This window comes from Bubalus kerabau, chromosome 21 (genome assembly GCF_029407905.1).
Source record: "Bubalus kerabau isolate K-KA32 ecotype Philippines breed swamp buffalo chromosome 21, PCC_UOA_SB_1v2, whole genome shotgun sequence".
Taxonomy (NCBI): domain Eukaryota; kingdom Metazoa; phylum Chordata; class Mammalia; order Artiodactyla; family Bovidae; genus Bubalus; species Bubalus kerabau.
In genome coordinates, this window is record NC_073644.1 from 3,578,383 (window position 1) to 3,599,798 (window position 21,416).

The window sequence follows — 21,416 nt, forward strand, 5'->3', positions numbered from 1 at the left end:
GTGCGACCCCATAGACGGCAGCCCACCAGGCTCCCCAGTCCCTGGGATTCTCCAGGCAAGAACACTGGAGTGGGTTGCCATTTCCTTTAATTTCCAGAGGTTACCTATGGATTTTCTTAGAAGCCCTCTATCAGGGTGGAGAAGTCCCCTTATATTCCTAATTCATTGAGTATTTTAGATCATTAAAATGTGTTCAGTTCAGTTCAGTTCAGTCGCTCAGTCGTGTCCGACTCTTTGCAACCCCATGAACCGCAGCACTCCAGGCCTCCCTGTCCATCACCAACTCCCGGAGTTCACTCAGACTCACATCCTTCGAGCCAGTGATGCCATCCAGCCATCTCTTTGTCAAATGCTGTTTCTGCATCTACTGAGATGATCATGTGGCTTTGTTCTTTATTACTATTATATACTACATGATGTTCAGGTGTTAAACTGATCTTGCATCCCTGTGATAAATCTCACTGGTCATAATATATTGTTCTTTTTGTATAGTTCTTTACTGGATATGGCCTACTAGTATTTTGTTGAGAATCTCTGAGTCTCTATTTACAATGGATATTTGCTTGTAGTTTTCCTATAATGTCTTCTTCTGGCTTTCACAGGGTAATGCTTCAAAGAATAAGCTGGAAAATGTTCCTTCCTCCTCTTTTACATTTTAGAAGATTTGTGAAGATTGGTGTTACTTATGTAAATGTTTACTAGAATTCACTAGTGAAGCCATATGGACATGGGCTTTTCTTTGTGGGCAGTTTCAAAATTACTAATTAAATATCTTGTAATAAGTTTAATCAGGTTGTCTATTTCTTGTTGAGTCAGTTTTGGTAATCTGTGTATTTCTAGGAACTTATCCTTTTCACCTTGGTTATCAAACTTGTTGACGTACAGTTATTAGTAGCATTCCTTTGTCATACTTTTAAAAAGAAAACTTTTAAGTTTAGAACAACTCTAAATTGATAGAAAAGTTGAGAAAATAGTACAGCGAATTTCCATATGTATACCACATCGAATTTCCTCTGTTATTACTATCTAATGTTAATAAAATCTAATGGTACATGTGTTATAATAGGTCTGTAAATATTGATACATTTCAATGGAATGCATATTTATTTTTCCTTAGTCATCATCTAATATTCTTTTTAGCTTTGTGTTTCAAAATCCTGTACAGGATACATTATATTTGTTGTGATATCTCCTTAGGTTCCTCTTGACCATGAGAATTATGCTCTGTTTTTTATTACCTCTATAAGTTGAATGTTGAATTTAATCTATATGCTGAACCCCTAATCCCCAGTTTGATGGCATTTGGGAGTTAATTAGGGTTACATTAGGGTCATGAGGGTGGGGACCTCATGATGCAATTAATATCCAGAGGAAAAGATACAACAGTGCTCCATCATGTGAGGACACACAGTATGAAGGCAGCCATCAGCAAATCAGGAAGAGAACTCTCACCAGATACTGAATCTGCCAACACCTTGACCTTGGACTTTCCAACCTCAAGAACTGTGAGAAAAAAAAAAAATTGTTTAAACTAGCCAGTCCATGGTATTTTGTTATAGCAGCTCAAGCAGGGACCTGAGCAGTTTTAAGGAGTGTTGGTCACTTCTTAAAAATCCACTATCTTTTGTGGATTGTCCTTCAGTGAGATGTGCCTGTTGGGCTTCTCATTACTGTACAGAGAGTACTGGTTTGGGGAGGAAGACCACAGAGGTAAAGCGCCATTTTCATCACATCTTATCAAGACTGCACACTGTCAACACGGCCCGTTACTATTGCTGTTGACCTTGATGACATGGCTGGGAATGTTTGCCCCATTTCTCCACTTATTCTTTCTCTCACTTTCCATACAGTATTTGGGATGAGCTCTGGGGTATGTTCTATCTCCTTGAAGGTGTGTATCTACATCAATTATTTGGAGTTATTCTGCATGATAGATCTGTCTATTCTCTCACAATTACTGTTCACCCATTTATTATGTCATTATGGACATGTGGACATTTATTGTGTACACTGAGTTTAATCCTGTACCACTACTGATTATGTTGCTCATATTATACCAGCTTCAGCAATTGGGAGCTTTTTCAGTTGGTTCGTATTTCTGTTTGACATATCCCCATGCTTAGGTATTTTGCTTTTAGCACTTTCTTACTGTCTGGTATTATAAAATTTCCCAGGCTCATCTTGTGTATTCTGTATACCATTTCTAGAGTCAGTCAATTCTTCAAGGAGTTTCTTGGGTGTTAGGTATGATTGTTACTACTAGGATGCTTATGATCCTTCTTTTTTTTTAGATATAAATTTATTTATTTTAACTGGAGGCTAATTACTTTACAATATTGTATTGGTTTTGCCATACATCAACCTTCTTAATTCCTTAAGCTCAATAGTAATGTTTCCTCTTTCATTACTGATTTTAGTACTCCAAATCTTTTCTTCTTGACCCTCCTACCTAAAATTTATCAATTTTGTTGATCTTTGATCTTTTCAAAAACCTATTTTTGCTTTTGTTATTTTCTATATTTTTTCTATTCTCTATCACATTCTGTTCTAATCTTTATAATTTCTTACTTTCTACTTGCAATTGGATTACTTTTGTGCTTCTTTAAAAAGTTTCTAATGGTGGTAGTTTTCAAAACTATGGTTTTTCTAATAGTCATGTATGGATGTGAGAGTTGGACTATAAAGAAAGCTGAGCACTGATGAATTGATGTTTTTGAACTATGGTGTAGGAGAAGACTCTTGAGAGTCCCTTGGACTATAGGGAGATCAAGCCCATCAATCCTCAAAGAAATCAGTCCTGAATATTCATTGGAAGGACTGATGCTGAAGCTGAAACTTCAATGCTTCAGCCACCTGATGCAAAGAACTGACTCATTTGAAAAGACCCTGATGCTGGGAAATTGAATGCAGAAGAAAAAGGGGAAGACAGAGGATGAGATGGTTGGATGGCTTCACCAACTTGATAGACATGAATTTCAGCAAGCTCTGGGAGTTGGTGCTGTACAGAGAAGCCTGTCATGCTGCAGTCCATGGGGTTGCAAAGAGCTGGACAGATTGAGCAACTGAACTGAATGGTGGTAGTTTAGGTTATTGTTTTGAGATTTTTTTTTTTCTTTCACTATGGCTGTTTATAGCTGTGAATCTCCTCTAAGCACTGTGTTAGCCAAGACACATAAATTTTTGTATGGTGTGTTTTCATTTTCTTTAATCTCTCTGTGTTTGCTAATCTATTGTGATTTATTCTTTAACCCATTGGTTATTTATTGAGTGTGTTGTTTAATTTCCTCATATTTGTGAATTTCCCCAATTTCCTCCATTGTTGATTTCTAATTTCATTCCATTGTGGTTGGAATTATACATATTTTGTATTATTTCAGTCCTTTCAAATTTATTAAGGCTTGTTTTAGGGTCTAAAATAGGATCTATCTTGGAGAATGTTCCATGTGACAGATTTGCCTAGCTTTTGTTTATTTGGGAATCTCTCATTTTGCCTTCATTTTGAAGGACAGTTTTGCTGGATATATAATTCTTGGTTGATTTTTTTTTCCACCCACAACTTGGAACATGTCATTCTGCAGCATTTTAGCCTCTGTGGTTTCTGATAAGAAGACAATTGTTAATTTATTGAGGATCATTTGTACACAACAAATTGTTATTCTCTTGCTGCTTTCAAGATTTTCTCTTTGACTTTGGATTTTGGTAGTTTGACTATAATGCATCTAAATGTGGGCCTGAGTTTATCCTACTTATAATTTGTTGAACTTTGAGATATGTAAATTAAACTTTTTCATCAGATCTGGGAAGTTTATGACCAGTGTCTCTTCAAATATCCTTTAGCCTTTATTTCTCTCACTCTCCTCTAGGACTTCCAGATGTGTTCTTTGGTATGTCTGATAGTATGGCACAGATAGTACATCTCTAAGACTGTTCATTTTCCTTCATTTCTTTTTCTTTTCTGCTTCTTAGACTGGATACTCTCAATTGACCTATCTTCAAGTTTGCTGATTCTTTCTCTGCCATGTCTAATCTACTGTTAAGATTAGGGAATTTTTCATTTCAGTTACAATTTTCAACTCTAGAATTTCTATTTGTTTCTTTTCAAACAAAAGATTTTCATCTCTATTATTCTCTATTGGTGAGACATCATTTTATGGTTTCATTTAGTTCTTTGTATATGGTATCCTTCAGTTATTTGTAAGTATTTATAATAGTTTATCTAAAAATCTTTGTCTAGTATGTGCAACTTCTAGGCCAGCTCAAGGACAGTTTGCATTGAGTGTTTAACTCTGTTTAGGCTTTTTTCACAATTTCTTTGTATATCTCATAATTATGTTGAAAACTAAATATTTTAAATAATATGATATGATAACTCTGAAAGTCAGACTGTTCCCTCAAAGGTTTGTGGTTGCTGCTACTGTTTGTTCAATAACTCTCCTGGGTTAATGCTGTAAAGTGTATTTTTCCTCGTATGTGACCACTGAAGCTCTGCTCATTTAGCTTAAATGGTCATCTGATGATTGGACATAGATATCTTTAAATGATTTGAACCAATAAGTCTCCTGTCCTTTGGTTTATATTTATGTACTAGGGTACATCTTCAGCACTCCAGCAGTTTACAGCTTGGCTTTAGCCTTCAATTCCTGATTGCACAGAATCTCACAGTCAGCCAGCTATGAGAGATTACAACATTCTCAGGTCTTTCCTGACCATGCCCACAGTCCTGCACCTGTATGTGCACTTATATATTTCCAGGAATATATCAGAGCTTATCAAAGCCTTCTTTGGACAACTCATTCCCCAGCATTTCAAAAATGTTCCTCTATTTTTCTATTGTAGTAAAATTTACCATCTTAGCCATTTCAGGGGTACAGTTTAATGGTATTAGTGCATTCACATTGTTGTACAGTCATCACACTGTTATACTCACAACTTTTCATCTTGTTAAACTCAAACTCTATACTCGTTATGGGCTTCCCAGGTGGCACTAGTGGTAAAGAATGTGCCTGCCAGTGCAGGAGCCTCAGGAGACACGGGTTAGATCCCTGGGTCAAGAAGATCCCCTAGAAAAGGGCATGGCAACCCACTCCAGTATTCTTGCCTGGAGAATCCCTGGCAGGCTACAGTCCATAGAGTCACAAAGAGTCAGGACTGAAGCAACTTAGCAGGCATGCATGCATACCCATTAAACAATAACTTCCAGGAGTTCCCTGCAGTCTAGTCATTAGGGCTATATGCTTCCACTGTAGGAGGCATGGGTTCGATCCCTGGTTGGGGAATTTTTTGAGGAACCTCCCTACTGTTTTCTATAGTGGATGTATCAGTTTACATCCCTAACAACAGTGCTCTAGGGTTCCCATTTCCCCATATCCTCCCCAACACTTGTTTTCTGTTTTTTGATAGTAGTCATCCTAAGAGGTGAGTATCACCAGCATTCCTTTTTATTGTCTTCGTCCTAGCTGGTACCTTGACTCGGGTATTTTTGTGGCAATTCCTATGCCCTATGCAGTAATCTTCATACATTACAACCCCGTGAAAAGAATTTTGAGAATTACCTGTATAGTGAAGTGAAGTGAAATTTGCTCAGTCATGTCCGATTCTTTGTGACCCCATGGACTGTAGTCCATGGAATTCTCCAGACCAGAATACTGGAGTAGGTAGCCTTTTCCTTCTCTAGGGGGTCTTCCCAACCCAGGGATTGAACCCAGGTCTCCTGCATTGCAGGCATATTTTTTACCAGCTGAGCCACAAGGGAAGCCCAAGAATACTGGAGTGAGTAGCCTATTGCTTCTCCAGGGAATCTTCCTGACCCAGGAATTGAACTGGGGTTTCCTGCATTCCAGGCGGATTCTTTACCAACTGAGCTATCAGGGAAGCCAATATATTTTGAAGTTTACATCTAAGTTTTCTTGTAATAAATGTAGTTTATTACCCCAGGGACTGTAGCCTACCAGGCTCCTCTACCCATGGGATTTTCCAGGCAAGAATACTGGAGTGGGTTGCCCTTTCCTTCTCCAGGAGATCTTCCCGACCCAGGGATTGAACCCAGGTCTCCTGCATTGTAGGCAGACACTTTACCATCTGAGTCACCAGGGAAGCCCCTAATAAATGTAGTTACAAAAGATAATTTCTGGGGATTTCCCTGGTGGTCCAGTAGATAAGACTCAGAGCTCTCAATGCAGGGGGCCTGGGTTCGATCCCTGGTCAGGAACAAGATCCCACATGTGGCAACAAAGACTGGGCGTGCTACAACTAAGACCCAACATAGCCAAATAAATAATGATTTAAAAAAAAAAGATAATTTCCATCACATTGTAAAAATTCCATTTAAAAATGAAACTTGTACCATATAATCTTTATTCATTAAACAATTGCTGCTGATTGTTCTTAACAAATGTCCTGAGGAAAGGGCTTTTCCCAACAAGTGAGTTCTGACTCAAGTCAAACAAAGACAAACCCTGTGAACAGGGCTTTTCTAGGGACCTGTGAAACAGGTTTAATGATGACAGCTCTGTGCATACGGGGCTCTGAGGCGAGCTCCAAACCAGTCTGCCCCCTGTGAAACTATTAGGCTGCTGGTTTCCAAAGCTGAGGAACAGGGGACAGGAAGTTAAAACACCATAAAGCTTGCCACTCTGAGATTCAGCTGCTTTTCTGGAATAAACCCACCTTGCATTGTTGCTTGCAAACCTTTGATTAATTTCCAGAATTCTCAAAAAGTTGGATTTTTTACTCTCTTTGCCAGTGCTCTCATTGCTTTTATGGAGGAGCAGATTTTTGCTGATCATTACTCCACTGTTTTAGAAGTACTTCAAGGTTAACTTTTAGGACAACAAATAACTTGTGTTTCCCAAGTTCTTAGCTTTATTGGGTTTCTACCACTCTTTTTGCCTCTTTGCTTCTTGGCCAAGGAAAGGCTTCTCAGTGAAAAAGAACTTTATCGGAAACATAGTTTACTCAATAGCATATTATGTTTGTAGCAACTGAGTTCTAGGTATTATTCATTCAACAAGCACTTGTCAGAACTATCCCTTCTTCCTGAAGGAAAAGAGTGTCAAAATAGATAAGATAGATATAGATAGATAAATCTTTGTTTTGAAATTATAATGGTCATTTTATTACTTAATATTTTAAAGGAAATAAAAGTGAGTTTCATTTAAAGACTGATTCATTTTTGCTTACTGACTTCCTTATTTCATTTGAGATAACTAAAAATTTTAAAGACGTTAACTCCACCCTCCCCTGCCATTTTTACTATTCTATTGTAGGAATACAGAGAAGGCAATGGCACCCCACTCCAGTACTCTTGCCTGGAAAATCCCATGGACAGAGGAGCCTGGTAGGCTGCAGTCCATGAGGTCGCTAAGAGTAGGACATGACTGAGCAATTTCACTTTCACTTTTCACTTTCATGCATTGGAGAAGGAAATGGCAACCCACTCCAGTGCTCTTGCCTGGAGAATCCCAGGGACAGAGGAGCCTGGTAGGAGGTCGTCTATGGGGTCGCACAGAGTCGGACATGACTGAAGCAATTTAGCAGCAGCAACAACAGCATTGTAGGAATAACAGGTATGGTCAGCTGTAAAATTCAGCAAATATTAATGCTTGATTCTTTCTTTTTATTTACTTATTTTCAAAATAGTAGGTTGGGACTTCCCTGGTGGTACAGTGGATAAGAATCCATCTGCCAGTGCAGGGCACATGGGTTTAATCCCTGGTCCAGGAAGACTCCACATGCCACAGAGCAGTTGAGCCTGTAGACCACGACTACTGAACACATACTCTAGACAAGAGAAGCCACTGCAGTGAGAAGCCCACACACCACAACACAGAGTAACCCCCCACTCACAGCAACTAGAGAAAGCCTGCACAGTAACGAAGACCCAGCACAGCCATAATTTAAAAAAAAAAGTAGATTGGTTCCTAGGAAACTTCCAGAAATTATCATCCTTATCAATGATAAACACACAAATGATCCACTGTTGGGAGATTATTCAAACTAGTTCCTGAGTCCTTTTGATATGACCCTAATAGTCTTTGATAATTCCTTGCCTCTTAGAAGGATGAGATTTTAGGCTCATACAAATTTCTTGACTCTTATCTAGAATTACCCCGTTTGATAAGGAACCCTAGGTCTTTTTGAAAAATTGTGTTAAATACACAGAACAAAATACACAAAGCTAGTGGAGGTGATGGAATTCCAGCTGAGCTATTTCAAATCCTAAAAGATGATGCTGTGAAAGTGCTGCACTCAATATGCCTGCAAATTTGGAAAACTCAGCAGTGGCCACAGCCCTGGGAAAGGTGTTTTGATTCCAGTCCCAAAGAAAGGCAATGCCAAAGAATGCTCAAACTACTGCACAATTGCACTCATCTCACACGCTAGTAAAGTAATGCTCAAAATTTTCCAAACCAGGCTTTCAACAGTATGTGAACTGTGAACTTCCAGGTGTTTAAACTGGTTTTAGAAAAGGCAGAGGAACCAGAGATCAAATTGCCAACATCCGTTGGATCATCAAAAAAGCAAGAGAGTTCCACAAAAACATCTATTTCTGCTTTATTGACTATGCCAAAGCCTTTGACTTGTGGATCACAACAAACTGTGGAAAATTCTGAAAGAGATGGGAATACCAGACCACCTAACCTGCCTCCTGAGAAATCTGTATGCAGGTCAGGTCAGTTCAGTTCAGTCGCTCAGTCGTGTCAGGAAGCAACAATTAGAACTGGACATGCAACAACAGACTGGTTCCAAATTGGGAAACGAGTACATCAAGGCTGTATATTGTCACCCTGCTTATTTAACTTATAGGCAGGGTACATCATGAGAAACGCTGGGCTGGAGGAAACACAAGCTGGAATCAAGAATGCCCGGAGAAATATCAATAACCTCAGATATGCAGATGACACCACCCCTAAGCCATAAAGCAAAGAACTAAAGAGCCTCTTGATGAAAGTGAAAGAGGAGAGTGAAAAAGTTGGCCTAAAGCTCAACATTCAGAAAACAAAGATCATGGCATCTGGTCCCATCACTTCATGGGAAATAGATGGGGAAACGGTGGAAACAGTGACAGACTTTATTTTCTTGGGCTCCAAAATCACTGCAGATGGTGACTGCAGCCATGAAATTAAAAGACACTTACTCCTTGGAAGGAAAGTTATGATCAACCTAGACAGCATATTGAAAAGCAGAGACATTACTTTGCCAACAAAGGTCCATCTAGTCAAGGCTATGGTTTTTCCATTAGTCATGTATGGATGTGAGAGTTGGACTATAAAGAAAGCTGAGTGCCAAAGAATTGATGCTTTTGAACTGTGGTGTTGGAGAAGACTTTTGAGAGTCCCTTGGACTGCAAGGAGATCCAACCAGTCCATCCTAAAGGAAATCAGTCCTGAATATTCATTGGAAGGACTGATGTTAAAGCTGAAACTTCAATACTTTAGCCACCTGATGTGAAGAGCTGACTCATTTGAAAAGACCCTGATGCTGGGAAAGATTGAAGGCAGGAGGAGAAGGGGACAACAGAGGATGACATGGTTGGATGGAATCACTGACTCAATGGACATGAGTTTGAGTAAACTCGGGAGTTGGTGATGGTCAGGGAGGCCGGGCGTGCTGCAGTCCATGGGGTCGCAAAGAGTTGGACACAACTAAATGACTGAACTGAACTGACCCGGAGTTGATTTAAAGTATGGGCATGTGGAGTGTGTGTAGGTTACATTCAAATATTGCAGCATTTTATGTAAGGGACTTGACCTTCTTAGGATTCTGCTGAAATAAAGGTAGGACTGTGCTCACCCCTTTTCAAAGCCTTTTTACTCTGTGGATATTGTCCTCTGATGAATAAAATTAAGTTTTTAAGAATTCTAGTGTCTTTTTTTTATTTTGTTACCTGTGCATTTTGTGTCATATCAAGAAATCATCACCAAACCCGGTGTCCTGAAACTTTCACCCTATGTTTTTGCCCAAGAATTTTATAGTTGTATGTGTTATATTGAGACCATGGATCCATTTTGAGTTAATTTTTTATAATGGTGTTAGGGAAGGGTCCAGCTTCAATATGACAAAACCATTTTATTTTTTAATTTTCTATTTTTACTTTCACGTTAGATCAGATCAGACAGCTTTCCTCTAAATGAAGGAATTAACTGGCACAATTCATTGCCATATAATTCTTGGTATAATTACCAGAAATTGAAAAAGTGAATGGCTTTAATGACTGGACAATAAATCTTCCAAGTCACATATTTTCCAAATCTGTTTTCAGCAAACTTGAATGTGGTCCTAATTGAATTGTCGTCTAATGGACTGTTTGAAATAATTCTAGTCATAGGCTGCTCTGTGGATATTTCTGGCACAAGACTTGGTGAGACTCACAGGCTGAGCATCTTTATGCCTTCAGAGTTCTCACTGCTGTCTCCTCCTGTTACATGAAAGGTCTCTCAGTACCAACACCATGACAATGAGAAGCCCCAGAAGAATCAGTGCTACCCGTGCCACATTTAGCAATCAATACTTCTCATTAAACTAAAGATTTTTTAAATGTTTACTTTGGAAGGCTAATAATCATTTGGCAAATCTTATAACTATGTTCCAATTTGATTTAATAATTGCAAAGACTCAATCTAGAAACTTTTTTAGTGTAAAAATCGATTTTTTTACATTACTTGATTTATAAATGTGATAAAATACACATGCATAAAATTTACTATCTCAGCCACTTTTTAGCATATAGTTTGAAGTGAAGTGAAGTGAAAGTCACTCAATCACGTCGACTCTCTGCAACCCCATGGACTGTAGTCGGCAAAGCCCCTCTGTCCATGGAATTCTCCAGGCAAGAATACTGGAGTGGGTAGCCTTTCCCTTCTCCAGGGTATCTTCCCCCCGCCAAGGATAGAACCCAGGTCTGCCGCACTGCAGGCGGATTCTTTACCAGCTGAGCCTCCAGGGAAGCCCAGTGTACAGTTTATAGTGTTAATTACATTCACATTGTTGTGCATCTACTCCAGAACACTTTCCATTTTTCAAAACTAAAACTCTATTCCCAATAGAAACAACTTTGAAATATTTTCACAAAGAGAGACTTACGGCCTCAAGGGTAATGTTTAACTTCAATTTATCTAATTTTGTTGTAGAGGAGAGTGATAGGGTAACCAAGCATAAATTATTAGGATAAAAGATCAGGATTAGCGCTTACAAATAAGGTCTATGGGAGTAGCATGGAAAACGTTTGCTGTTTTTCCCTTTTTTTTTTAATTGCTTTTGTTTAAAATTTGATCGCCTTAACTACTGTAAACATAGCCTATTTTTGTGCTTAAGATACTGAATGGAGAACTCCATTGTGTGTTGCTGGACTGTTTGGGACATATTTGGTCAAATGTGTGTTAATTTGGCTGTAATGGCATTTAAAGCAAACAAACAAACAAAACAAAACAAAAGCTGTGAAAATGGCCTTGGAGCATTATCTTTAGTTACTTGAAGAGTTTCTAGTTTTTTTTAAAGTACAGTTTATGTTAAGATAATTTTTATTAATTTAGAGAAAACAACCAATGTCTGTGAGAAAAGGGACTTTCTTTTGGATTTTCTTTTTGTGGTCATTGTAAGTGATTGCTTTTTCCTTTTATTAGTCTCACATTCTTCCTTTGTTCTAAAACTTAGACTGACATCTAGCTTTGACAATCATAGTATATTTTATTTTCCTGAGGGGGGAATAACTTATAATGCTGTTTAGTTTTGTACTATTGGTGTGTTGGTGAATTTTTAAACTGTGTGCTAACTGCAATGAATTATATGAACTGAGGAAAAAAAATATATATATATATATCAGGATTAAATTCTTCTGGGGCAGTGCAATGGAAACCAGAGATCAAAGAGAAACAACCTTGTTGGATTTTTTGATTGTTATAAAAGAGCTCGTTCATTCTATTTTAAAATGCATGATGGTAGTAGCAAATGACTATGGCATTTAGATTTCATTGACTATATTTAAAAGATCATATGATAAAATATTTATTTTTAAATAAAATATTTACAGCTTGCTGGAAATTAGGGCTTCCCTGGTGGCTCAAACAGTAAAGAATCCGCCTGCAATGTGGGAGACCTGAGTTCTATCCCTGGGTTACGAAGGTCCCCTGGAGGAGGGCATGGCAACCCAGTCCAGTATTCTTGCCTGGAGAATCCCTTGGACAGAGAAGCATGGCGGGCTACAGTCCATGGGGTCACAACGAGTCAGACACGACTGAGGACTAAGCACAGCACAGCTGGAAATTATATCCTTTGCAACTATTTATTTTTATTATGAAAAATTTAGATGCCAACCTAAAGGTGTATTATCCCTTTTATACTAGTAGGTTTTTCCAAAATTCTTGACGGGATATGTCACATGTGAAGACCACAGCATTAGGGGAGAGGGATCCCTATGGAATACTGAACCAAAATTGAAATTCACTGGAGACTCACATCCTAACGTGTTCAGTATCTCACTGTGGACAGTGTCTCCACAGCAGGACTCATGAAAGGGTAGCCGCTGAGCTTCACCCCTTCGTCTGTTACATTATTCCATAATCAACCTGTAAAACAGCTACCAATTTCAAGGAAAGTTTTAAGAAAAACTTGCATTACTGTGCCTGGCCTAGGTTAGGAAGTAAGTTACAGAACTGTATCAAAAGTTTATCTTTCCCTCCCAACACCACAGAGTAAAAGACAGAATGGGAGGAGAGGTTTACAAATCATGTATCTGATAATGAATTTTATGCATATACATATATATAGAGAGAGAGAGAGAGAAATCTATACATATGTAGAGAGAGAGAAAAAGCAAAAGCACAGCAGTGGTTGCAGGGTCAGGGAGCTGAGAAATGGTAGTTACTGCTTGATGGGAGCAGAGTTTTAGTTTTACAAGATAAAGAGTGAAGGCAGATGATGGTGGCGTTGGTTGTACAGCAATGTGAATGTACTTAATGCCACCGAACTGTACACTTAAGAATGGTTAAGATGGTGAATTTTATGTGTATTTTGCCACAATAATAAAAGTTCAAAGAAATGCTTTTATCATCTCACATTTCACACTTCTTTTTGCCCAACTTTGGAACTCATTCAGCATATGCAGCATAGCCAACATACAGCTGGATTGACAAAGCCAGCCTCTTTATCAAACACGAACCAGACTTGGCTTTCTGTCAGGAAAAAGTCAGAATTCATCTGCATTTCAAATTAACGTGTATTTTGAGGAAAAGTACTAAAAGAACTACGAAACAAATTGAATTTCATCTGAGATTAATACCAAGTGCAGTCAGGACTATAACACTGCAGAACTAACCTATCTAATACACGCTGCTTCTCATTACTTAAATTATAAGATGTGGCCTAAGGCTAGTAGTGAGGCAGGGGGGACAAGGTGTCTGATGTCCCTTGGGGGGAAGTGAATGTGTTGTGTCCAGTTTGGGGGAATATTTGACTGAGAATTATAGGTAAAAGTCAAAAATATTCTTACTGGTTTCATTAGATATGATTAAACTCTTCTTGTGTATTTAGTGAAAATGAGGCAAGTGTTGATAAAAACTAATTGCTCTGGAAATTAGCATATGTGAGATATCAAACAGGAAAGATGATGGGCGACTGTTATTGAAATAAACATCATGATGTGACTGGATAACTGATTATGAAAGAAATCACATTAAACTTGTGTTGTCTGCTTGATCTCGTGTCTTGAAAAGTTTTGCCAGCCTAGGATGTCTCCCTGTGTGTAAGAGGGGGTGTGCCTTGCTCCCCGGCAGCCTGGCAGCCTGCTCATGTGAGCGTGCTTGGAGAAAATATTGAGAAGTAACGGGGAGAGGGCAAGGGGATGGAGGAGACCGCACCCCTGGACCTCAGCGTGTGGAGCAGGCTTTACTTTAATTAGCCACTGAAGGTGGCTTTTCCCAAACTTGAAGTTTTTTATTCCAGGGGCAATGAAGAATAGTGTTTTCCTTTGCTTTTTAAAAGGGAAATGGGATCTGAGACTGTTTCTCAGAGATCTGTGTAAGTTGAGGTCTGGTGATATTCCCTTTAAGTCAGTGGTTTTATCTGCGTGATTCCCAGACCAGCAGCATCAGCTTCTCCTGGGAATTTGTGAAAAATGCACATTCTTGGGCTGCATTCCAAATTAGCCAGTTCCAGAACTCGGAGGTCCTCTATGACTGATGCCTCCCCACATTTTAGAGCCACTCACACCTGCATGGTTTGAGTTGCATTGCCCTTGTAGTTGACATGTCTAGGTGATGTAACTATTAGTTTTATGTAAACATTAGACATTTCATTTTTGTGTTTTTTGGAACCAATGTAATTAGTTTTCAGTTATATAGAAGAGCACAAAGTCTGTCCTGCCTGATGAATAAAGTTCCCTTTTGCCAAGTGAGGAACAACAGCGTGTCCTAAGCCAGCGGCCTCAGGCCAAACAAACAGGCTGTGTCCTTAGATCGCTGGACAGGTCAGCCTGCGGGAGGTGACCCAGGGTACGCCTAGCAGGTGGCCTGGAGGTCTGCAGGCAACGCTGTGGGCATTTGAGTCAGAGCCAGGGGCTGACAGGAAAGAGGTGGGCCCGGCTGTTTCCCAGAGCGGGGCCAAGCTGCATCTTTTTTAAAGGGACCTGCTCTGTCTTTTTAGCCAGAACCCATGCTCCTGCCTCCCAGAGGTTTGTGAAGCATGGTTTTCACCAGGTTCTTTTCTTCTTTCAATTTTGCTGCCACTTGTGATCCTTTTGAAGTGCAGCCATTTGGTGTTTTTAAAATGCAAATCATATCCAGTCATTTCCTTCCTTAATATTAAAACTGCCCAGGACTTCCCATTCCCCTTAGGGGAGAGTTCAGAAGTTGCAGCTGGCCTTTGCTTCACTCACGCCTCTGAGTGTCTGATGGCTGTCCCGGGCTGTGCAGACAGTGTGGCCCAGCCTGGGGATGCTCCAGGGTCCCCAGTGAGGGAGGGGCCCCCACCCTACAGCCTGAGCTGCACACCTCTCCTGGGGTGCGCAGGACAGAGGTCCATGTGCATGAACTGTTCCCCCACACTGCCGTCTCCCTTCTCTCAAGGCTCCACGAGGACTGGGGTGCTGATGCAGCCATGTCCAGGCCTCCGGGAGGCCCGGTCATGACGCCTCATCTCCGATGCCCGTCCCTGCTGTTCACGCGCCCGCTATCTTTTTCCTCCTAGTTTGGAGCCGAGTTCCGAAGGTTCTCTCTGGACCGCCAGAAGCCTGGGAGGTTCGAAGACTTCTACAAGCTCGTCGTGCACACCCACCACATCGCCAACACCGAGGTGACCATTGGCTATGCAGACGTGCATGGCGACCTGCTGCCCATCAACAACGATGACAACTTCTGCAAGGCCGTCTCCAGCGCAAACCCCCTGCTCAGGGTTTTCATCCAGAAACGAGGTACTCAAGAGGCTGAGCCCATGCTCCTGCTTGGCGCTCATTTAAAAAATAAATACACTTTCCAGTTTCGTCTGTCATTTCAGAACCATGTTATTCTGATTTCTTTTTTTAATTTATTTTTTAATTGGAGGAAAATTGCTTTACAATGCTGTGTGGTTCCTGCCGTACAACAACACAAATTATATACATATCCCCTCCGCCCATCCCACTTACTCTGTTTTCTAGCCTTTGATGAGAGACTAAAGAAATTAAGATCTGTTTGGTCAACATTAATTTCTTAGAAAATATTCTTAACAATATTTAAACTGCATTTTCCACCTGAAATTGTGTTGACTCATGATTTTTAAATACTGAGGGAAAATGACATTGATATTTTCAGTATTTTAACCGGAGTCATTAGCCAGTAACCCAAGAATTAAAGTAAAGGTTGTTAGTATATGTTTTCCACTGTCTTTTTAGGGTTGGAAAAAAATGTAAACTTTAGATTATAACTTTGGTTGGTTTTTAGCTCTGAAGGCCTGTAACAGCAGTATAACTTTATGTGAAAATAAATCGCTAACACAGGTTAATGACTGAGGTGGGGGCACTCCGGTGAATTTACTCCTCAAAGCTGCACATTAGACTTGTTTTCTTGTCTCTAGACTTGGGAGAACCTTAACAATTCTAAATACCGTCCTGGAGAGAAGGACACGAGCAGGGGAGGCCTGGCGTGGGGAAAGGGCACTTTCCAATTCCCGTGGGGTGACTGTCCCTCCTTCCCTGAGGGGCCTCTGCGCCGCCCTGGGGGAGCAGTGTGGTGGGCGGGGGCACGTCTCACAGTGTTCTCTGCTGCGGACTCCGACGTCTGGGGAGGAGGGAGACTGGCCTTAGTCCCTGGGGCTGTGGGCTCTTCCCACCGGAAGCAGCAGCAGTGTGCGGGCGGAAGGCCCAGACGCGGAGCCCAGAGCTGCTGGCATGGGGCCCGGGGACCTGGTTCTCTCTCCTCCACTTGAGTCCCTGCTTGACTGTGTTCTTACATCGCTCGCCACCAGTTGTCCTGTGGCGAGGGGGCCACACATGCAGAGCGCGCTGAGCATCGGCCAGTGCCTCCTGTGTGCGGTGTTGGAGGGGACGTGGAGGAGGGCCCGCATGGGGGCCGCTGACCTCACCTCGATCTGGTTCTCTGGCACCAGATCAGAAGCGCTGCATCTGCGGCCCTGGCTGAGCCGGGGTGTCCTGCTGCTGGTCCCGAAAAGTCAACACAGCTGCCACTTCCTCACGGAGACTGGGGTGGGGCGGCGCGGGCACTCCGGTGCAGTCGCCGGGGCTTCGGGCCCTCCACGGCCCCTCCTGTGTGGCTATACCTGCACCCACTGCCCCTCACGTCTGGGTGCCTGTTCTCCTGTGACCCTCTCAGCCAGGACTGATCTCCATTAGCTTGCATCCCCGCCATCCTCTCGTCTCTTTATTCTGGCTTCTCCGTGTTGTATCGTCAGTTGCTCCCAGGGCTGGTGTGTTGTCCAGATCCCACGTCCACAGCTCTGCCCGCCATCCCAGGTTGTGGCGTCACCTCCCGAGGTGCAGAAAGTGAGGCGTGGGTGTGAAGCCGTGCGCGTGTGTAAGAAACGGGTCTCTGTGCCGCTGGCACGTGCAGTGGGGTGGAAGGCACCACAGGCGCCCTCGTGACACACCTGTGCCGTCGGCTGACCAGGGGAGGCAGGACGCTGCCCGTGGGGCCGCACACACGGCTCTGCTGCTCGGACGTGCGGCCTCAGGCCCCGAGTCCTGTCCTTTGTACTTTTGCTTTTTCCCTGGCCTCACTGAAGTGGCCCAAAGATTAACCAGCTGCCTCAGGGCTCTAACCTTCTTGTAAGCATTTCGAGCGCGGGGTGGGGCTTCGCCTCCAGCAGCTGCCTTTCTGTTCCGTGACCGCAGGGGGCGCTCACCCCCGCCCCCCCCCAGCACTTTCTCAGGGACCCTGACAACAGGGGGCGCTCACCCCTGTCCCCCAGCACTCTCTCAGGGACCCTGATATCAGGGGTGCTCACCCCCGCCCCCCCAGCACTCTCTCAGAGACCCTGATATCAGAGGTGCTCACCCCCGCCCCCCCCAGCACTCTCTCAGGGACCCTGACAACAGGGGGCGCTCACCCCTGTCCCCCAGCACTCTCTCAGGGACCCTGACTGCAAGGGGTGCTCACCCCCACCCTCCCAGCACTCTCAGGAACCCTGACTGCAGGGGGTGCTCATCCCCGCCCCCAGCACTCTCTCAGGGACCCTGATATCAGGGGTGCTCGCCCCCGCCGCCCCCCACCCCCGCACTCTCTCAGGGACCCTGACTGCAGGGGGCGCTTACCTCTGCCCCCAGCACTCTCTCAGGGACCCTGACTGCAGGGGGCGCTCACCCCCTGCCCCCAGCACTCTCTCAGGGACCCTGACTGCAGGGGGCGCTCACCCCCTGCCCCCAGCACTCTCTCAGGGACCCTGACTGCAGGGGGCGCTCATCCCCGCCCCCAGCACTCTCTCAGGGACCCTGACTGCAGGGGGAGCTCATCCCCGCCCCCAGCACTCTCTCAGGGACCCTGACTGCAGGGGGCGCTCATCCCCGCCCCCAGCACTCTCTCAGGGACCCTGATATCAGGGGTGCTCGCCCCCGCCGCCCCCCACCCCCGCACTCTCTCAGGGACCCTGACTGCAGGGGGCGCTTACCTCTGCCCCCAGCACTCTCTCAGGGACCCTGACTGCAGGGGGCGCTCATCCCCGCCCCCCAGCACTCTCTCAGGGACCCTGACTGCAGGGGGCGCTCATCCCCGCCCCCAGCACTCTCTCAGGGACCCTGACTGCAGGGGGAGCTCATCCCCGCCCCCAGCACTCTCTCAGGGACCCTGACTGCAGGGGGCGCTCACCCCCTGCCCCCAGCACTCTCTCAGGGACCCTGACTGCAGGGGGCGCTCATCCCCGCCCCCAGCACTCTCTCAGGGACCCTGACTGCAGGGGGCGCTCACCCCCTGCCCCCAGCACTCTCTCAGGGACCCTGACTGCAGGGGGCGCTCATCCCCGCCCCCAGCACTCTCTCAGGGACCCTGACTGCAGGGGGCACTCACCCCCTGCCCCCAGCACTCTCTCAGGGACCCTGACTGCAGGGGGCGCTTACCTCTGCCCCATCCCCCCCCCCACCTCCTCAGCACTCTATTACGGCCTGGTGGCCCCTGAGCCTACCGTTCTCACCGGTTCTATGGGGGAGCCCACCTCTGGTTGTTGTCAGGCTTCAAGAGGAGAATGTTCCTGCTGTGTAGGAAGCCTGGCCCCTCGATCCTATCGCTGTTGCCGGGAGAGGCAGGGGCAGCTGCGCTTCTCCGGACGGCAGGCGGGAAGCAGCACCACCCTGATGCCCGCCGTGCTCAGGAAAGGCCCACCAGCCCTGTGACGGGGCTGTCCTTCCTGGGGATGGACGGGCCTGAGAGTCCTGGAGGGAACTCTCCAACCCCACGTCCTTTCCCACAGCATGGGCTCTGAGCTTTGGGTCACAGAAATGCTATTTCTGTGATTTTACTGTAACCACACCCGCTCTGTCATCTACTTCATAAATTTCTGTACATTGATGGTGGATGAACAGATAAACAAAATGCGGTATATCGGCCCACCAAGGTTTTATTCAGCCATAAGAAGGAGTGAAGCGCTGGGGTCCAGCCTGCAGTACAGCTGGGAAGCAAGGCCTCGTGGACGAAACCGGCCTGTGTTGTACGGCTCCAGGCATGATCCACCACGTCGTGTGCGGGTTCTGTTTGTGACCAGTTTATCTGTAGCAGCGCTTTCACGGCCGTCTGTGGACGCGCACAGGTTGCCAACGCACGTTCCCACCGAGGCAGAGTAGGCGCTGCTCTGCCTGCCTGTTTCAGCTCACACTGAGAAGTGTGTGCTTTTCACGGTCTATTTAGTGCCACATTTTCCACATTTTTCTTTTTTTTAATGTATTCAAATACATATAAAATTTAGCAGTGTAGGGGCTTCCCTATTGACTCAGTGGTAAAGAATCCACCTGCCAATGCAGGAGACACAGGTTGGATCCCGGATCCGGGAAGATCCCACATGCCGCAGAGTCCCCAAGTCCATGTGCCTTAACTACTGAGCCTGTGCCTAGAACCTGCGGGCCACAACCAGAGAAGCCAACACAATGCAAAGTCTGTGCACGATAATGAGAGAGTAGCCCCCCATCTCCACAACTAGAGAAAAGCCAGCACAGCCACAGAGACTCAGCAGAGCCAAATAAACAAATACAATTATAAAAAGAATAGTTTCGCGTTGGGACCATGTAAGTGTTCAGCTCACTGGCTAATTAAATATGCTCCTGCTGTTGGGCAGCACCCACCACCATCCGCCCCGGTAACTTCATCTCATAAAACTGAATCACTCTACCTGTTAAACACTGACTCCCCATCTCCCCTCCCTCAAACCTGGCAACCACCACTTTTTGCCTCTATGATATTGACAACTCTGAGTATCTCATAGAAGTGATGTTAGACAGTATTTGTCCTTTTGTACTGGCTTATTTCAGTGACTGAGCAAAATGTCCTCCAGACTTCATCCATGCTGTAACCTATGTCACAATTTACTGTTCCTTCAAGGCTGAATAATAGTACATTCTATGGCTACCACATTTTGCTTTTCCACTCATCCATTGACGAACACGTGGGTTTCTTCCACGTTAAGCTATTGTGAATAATGCTGCTGTGAACATGAGAGACAAAAAGCTCTTCAAGACCCTGCTTTCAATTCCCAAGTATGAACCTAGAAGTGGAATTGCTAGGTCACATGGTAACTGTATTTTTTATTTTTGTGAGGAAGCCCCATACTGTTTTCCACAGTGGCTGTTCTATTTTACATTCCCACCAACAGGGAGTAAGGGTTCCGGTCTCTCCACATGCACACCAACACCTGTTTCTGGTTTGGGGGTAATAGCCATCCTGATGCATATGAGCTGGTAGCTCACTGTAGTTTTGATTAGTGTTTCCCATTATTAGTGATGTTGAGCATCTTTTCATTTGCTTAATCATCATTCATATGCCTTCTTTGGAGAGATATCTATTCAAGTCTTTTGCTCATTTTGCACTGGGTGGGTTGTTTCCGGTTGTGGAGTTTTGGTTCTCTATTTATCTGGATATTAATCCCTCATTCAGAGGGATTTCCTATTCTGAGGGTTGTCTTTTACTCAGTGGCATGTGTCTTTTCTAAGGTATAAATGCACCTTTATCTGTGCCGCATCTCAGTTGTGACATGCGGGACACTTAGTTGCAGCGCGTGAACTCTTATTTGTGGCCCCTGGGATCTAGCTCGCTGACCATAGATGAAACCCACGCCCATAGCCTTCACATCTGCAGGTTCCTTTCCTTCTGCATTTACTACACTATCCCTCCTCTGCCAGGGCTGTCTACTGTTACAAGCTGTGCAGGTTTTCCCCGTGGAAGGGTAAGAGATGTCACTGTAGCTTTCACTTTAATGCTTTGCCCACTTAAGAAGAACAGCAGTCCCCAGAATGAAGTACTCACAGTGGAGGAATCCAAATCTGGTCAAAATCTGCTCTCTCCCGGCACACTCCACCCCACCCTCGCCCCCCCCACACACACACTCCTGTCCTCCCCGGGCCTGTGAGAACAGCGGGAGACTGGCCCAAGGCGGAGGGAATGCAGGAGGAGACCAGCAAAGGCACTGGGAGTGTCTCTATTTTCAGCAGAATAAACAGGAAGTACAGACACTCACTTGTCACCACTTACCCACAAAATAAAACCTCCCAGTACTAGCGACCCCTGTGTTCTTATCATCTATGAGATGGGCCTGTACCCTTCAGGCCCCAGACCACAACCAGAGGAGGGGCCCTAATGGAATCTCAGTGGCTCTCTGCCTCTGGGATAAGGGGCCTCCCACAGTGCCAGGGGAGGCTTGATGACTTAAGTATACCAAAAGATTCCCAGCATAATTAGAGGACTCTCAGCAACTATTTACTTTTAAAATAAACATAAATATGGGTCATTTGCATG

The 21,416-nt window shown here is 44.2% G+C and overlaps 1 protein-coding gene across 1 annotated transcript in view; it reads left to right on the forward strand.

Moving 5' to 3' along the window:
* PARD6G (par-6 family cell polarity regulator gamma) overlaps positions 1-21,416 on the forward strand; it is a 78,262-nt gene that overhangs the window by 26,155 nt on the left and 30,691 nt on the right. The window contains exon 2 of the mRNA XM_055559201.1: positions 15,181-15,403. Within this exon, the coding sequence (XP_055415176.1) occupies positions 15,181-15,403 (223 nt within the window). The remainder of the gene's footprint in view (positions 1-15,180; positions 15,404-21,416) is intronic.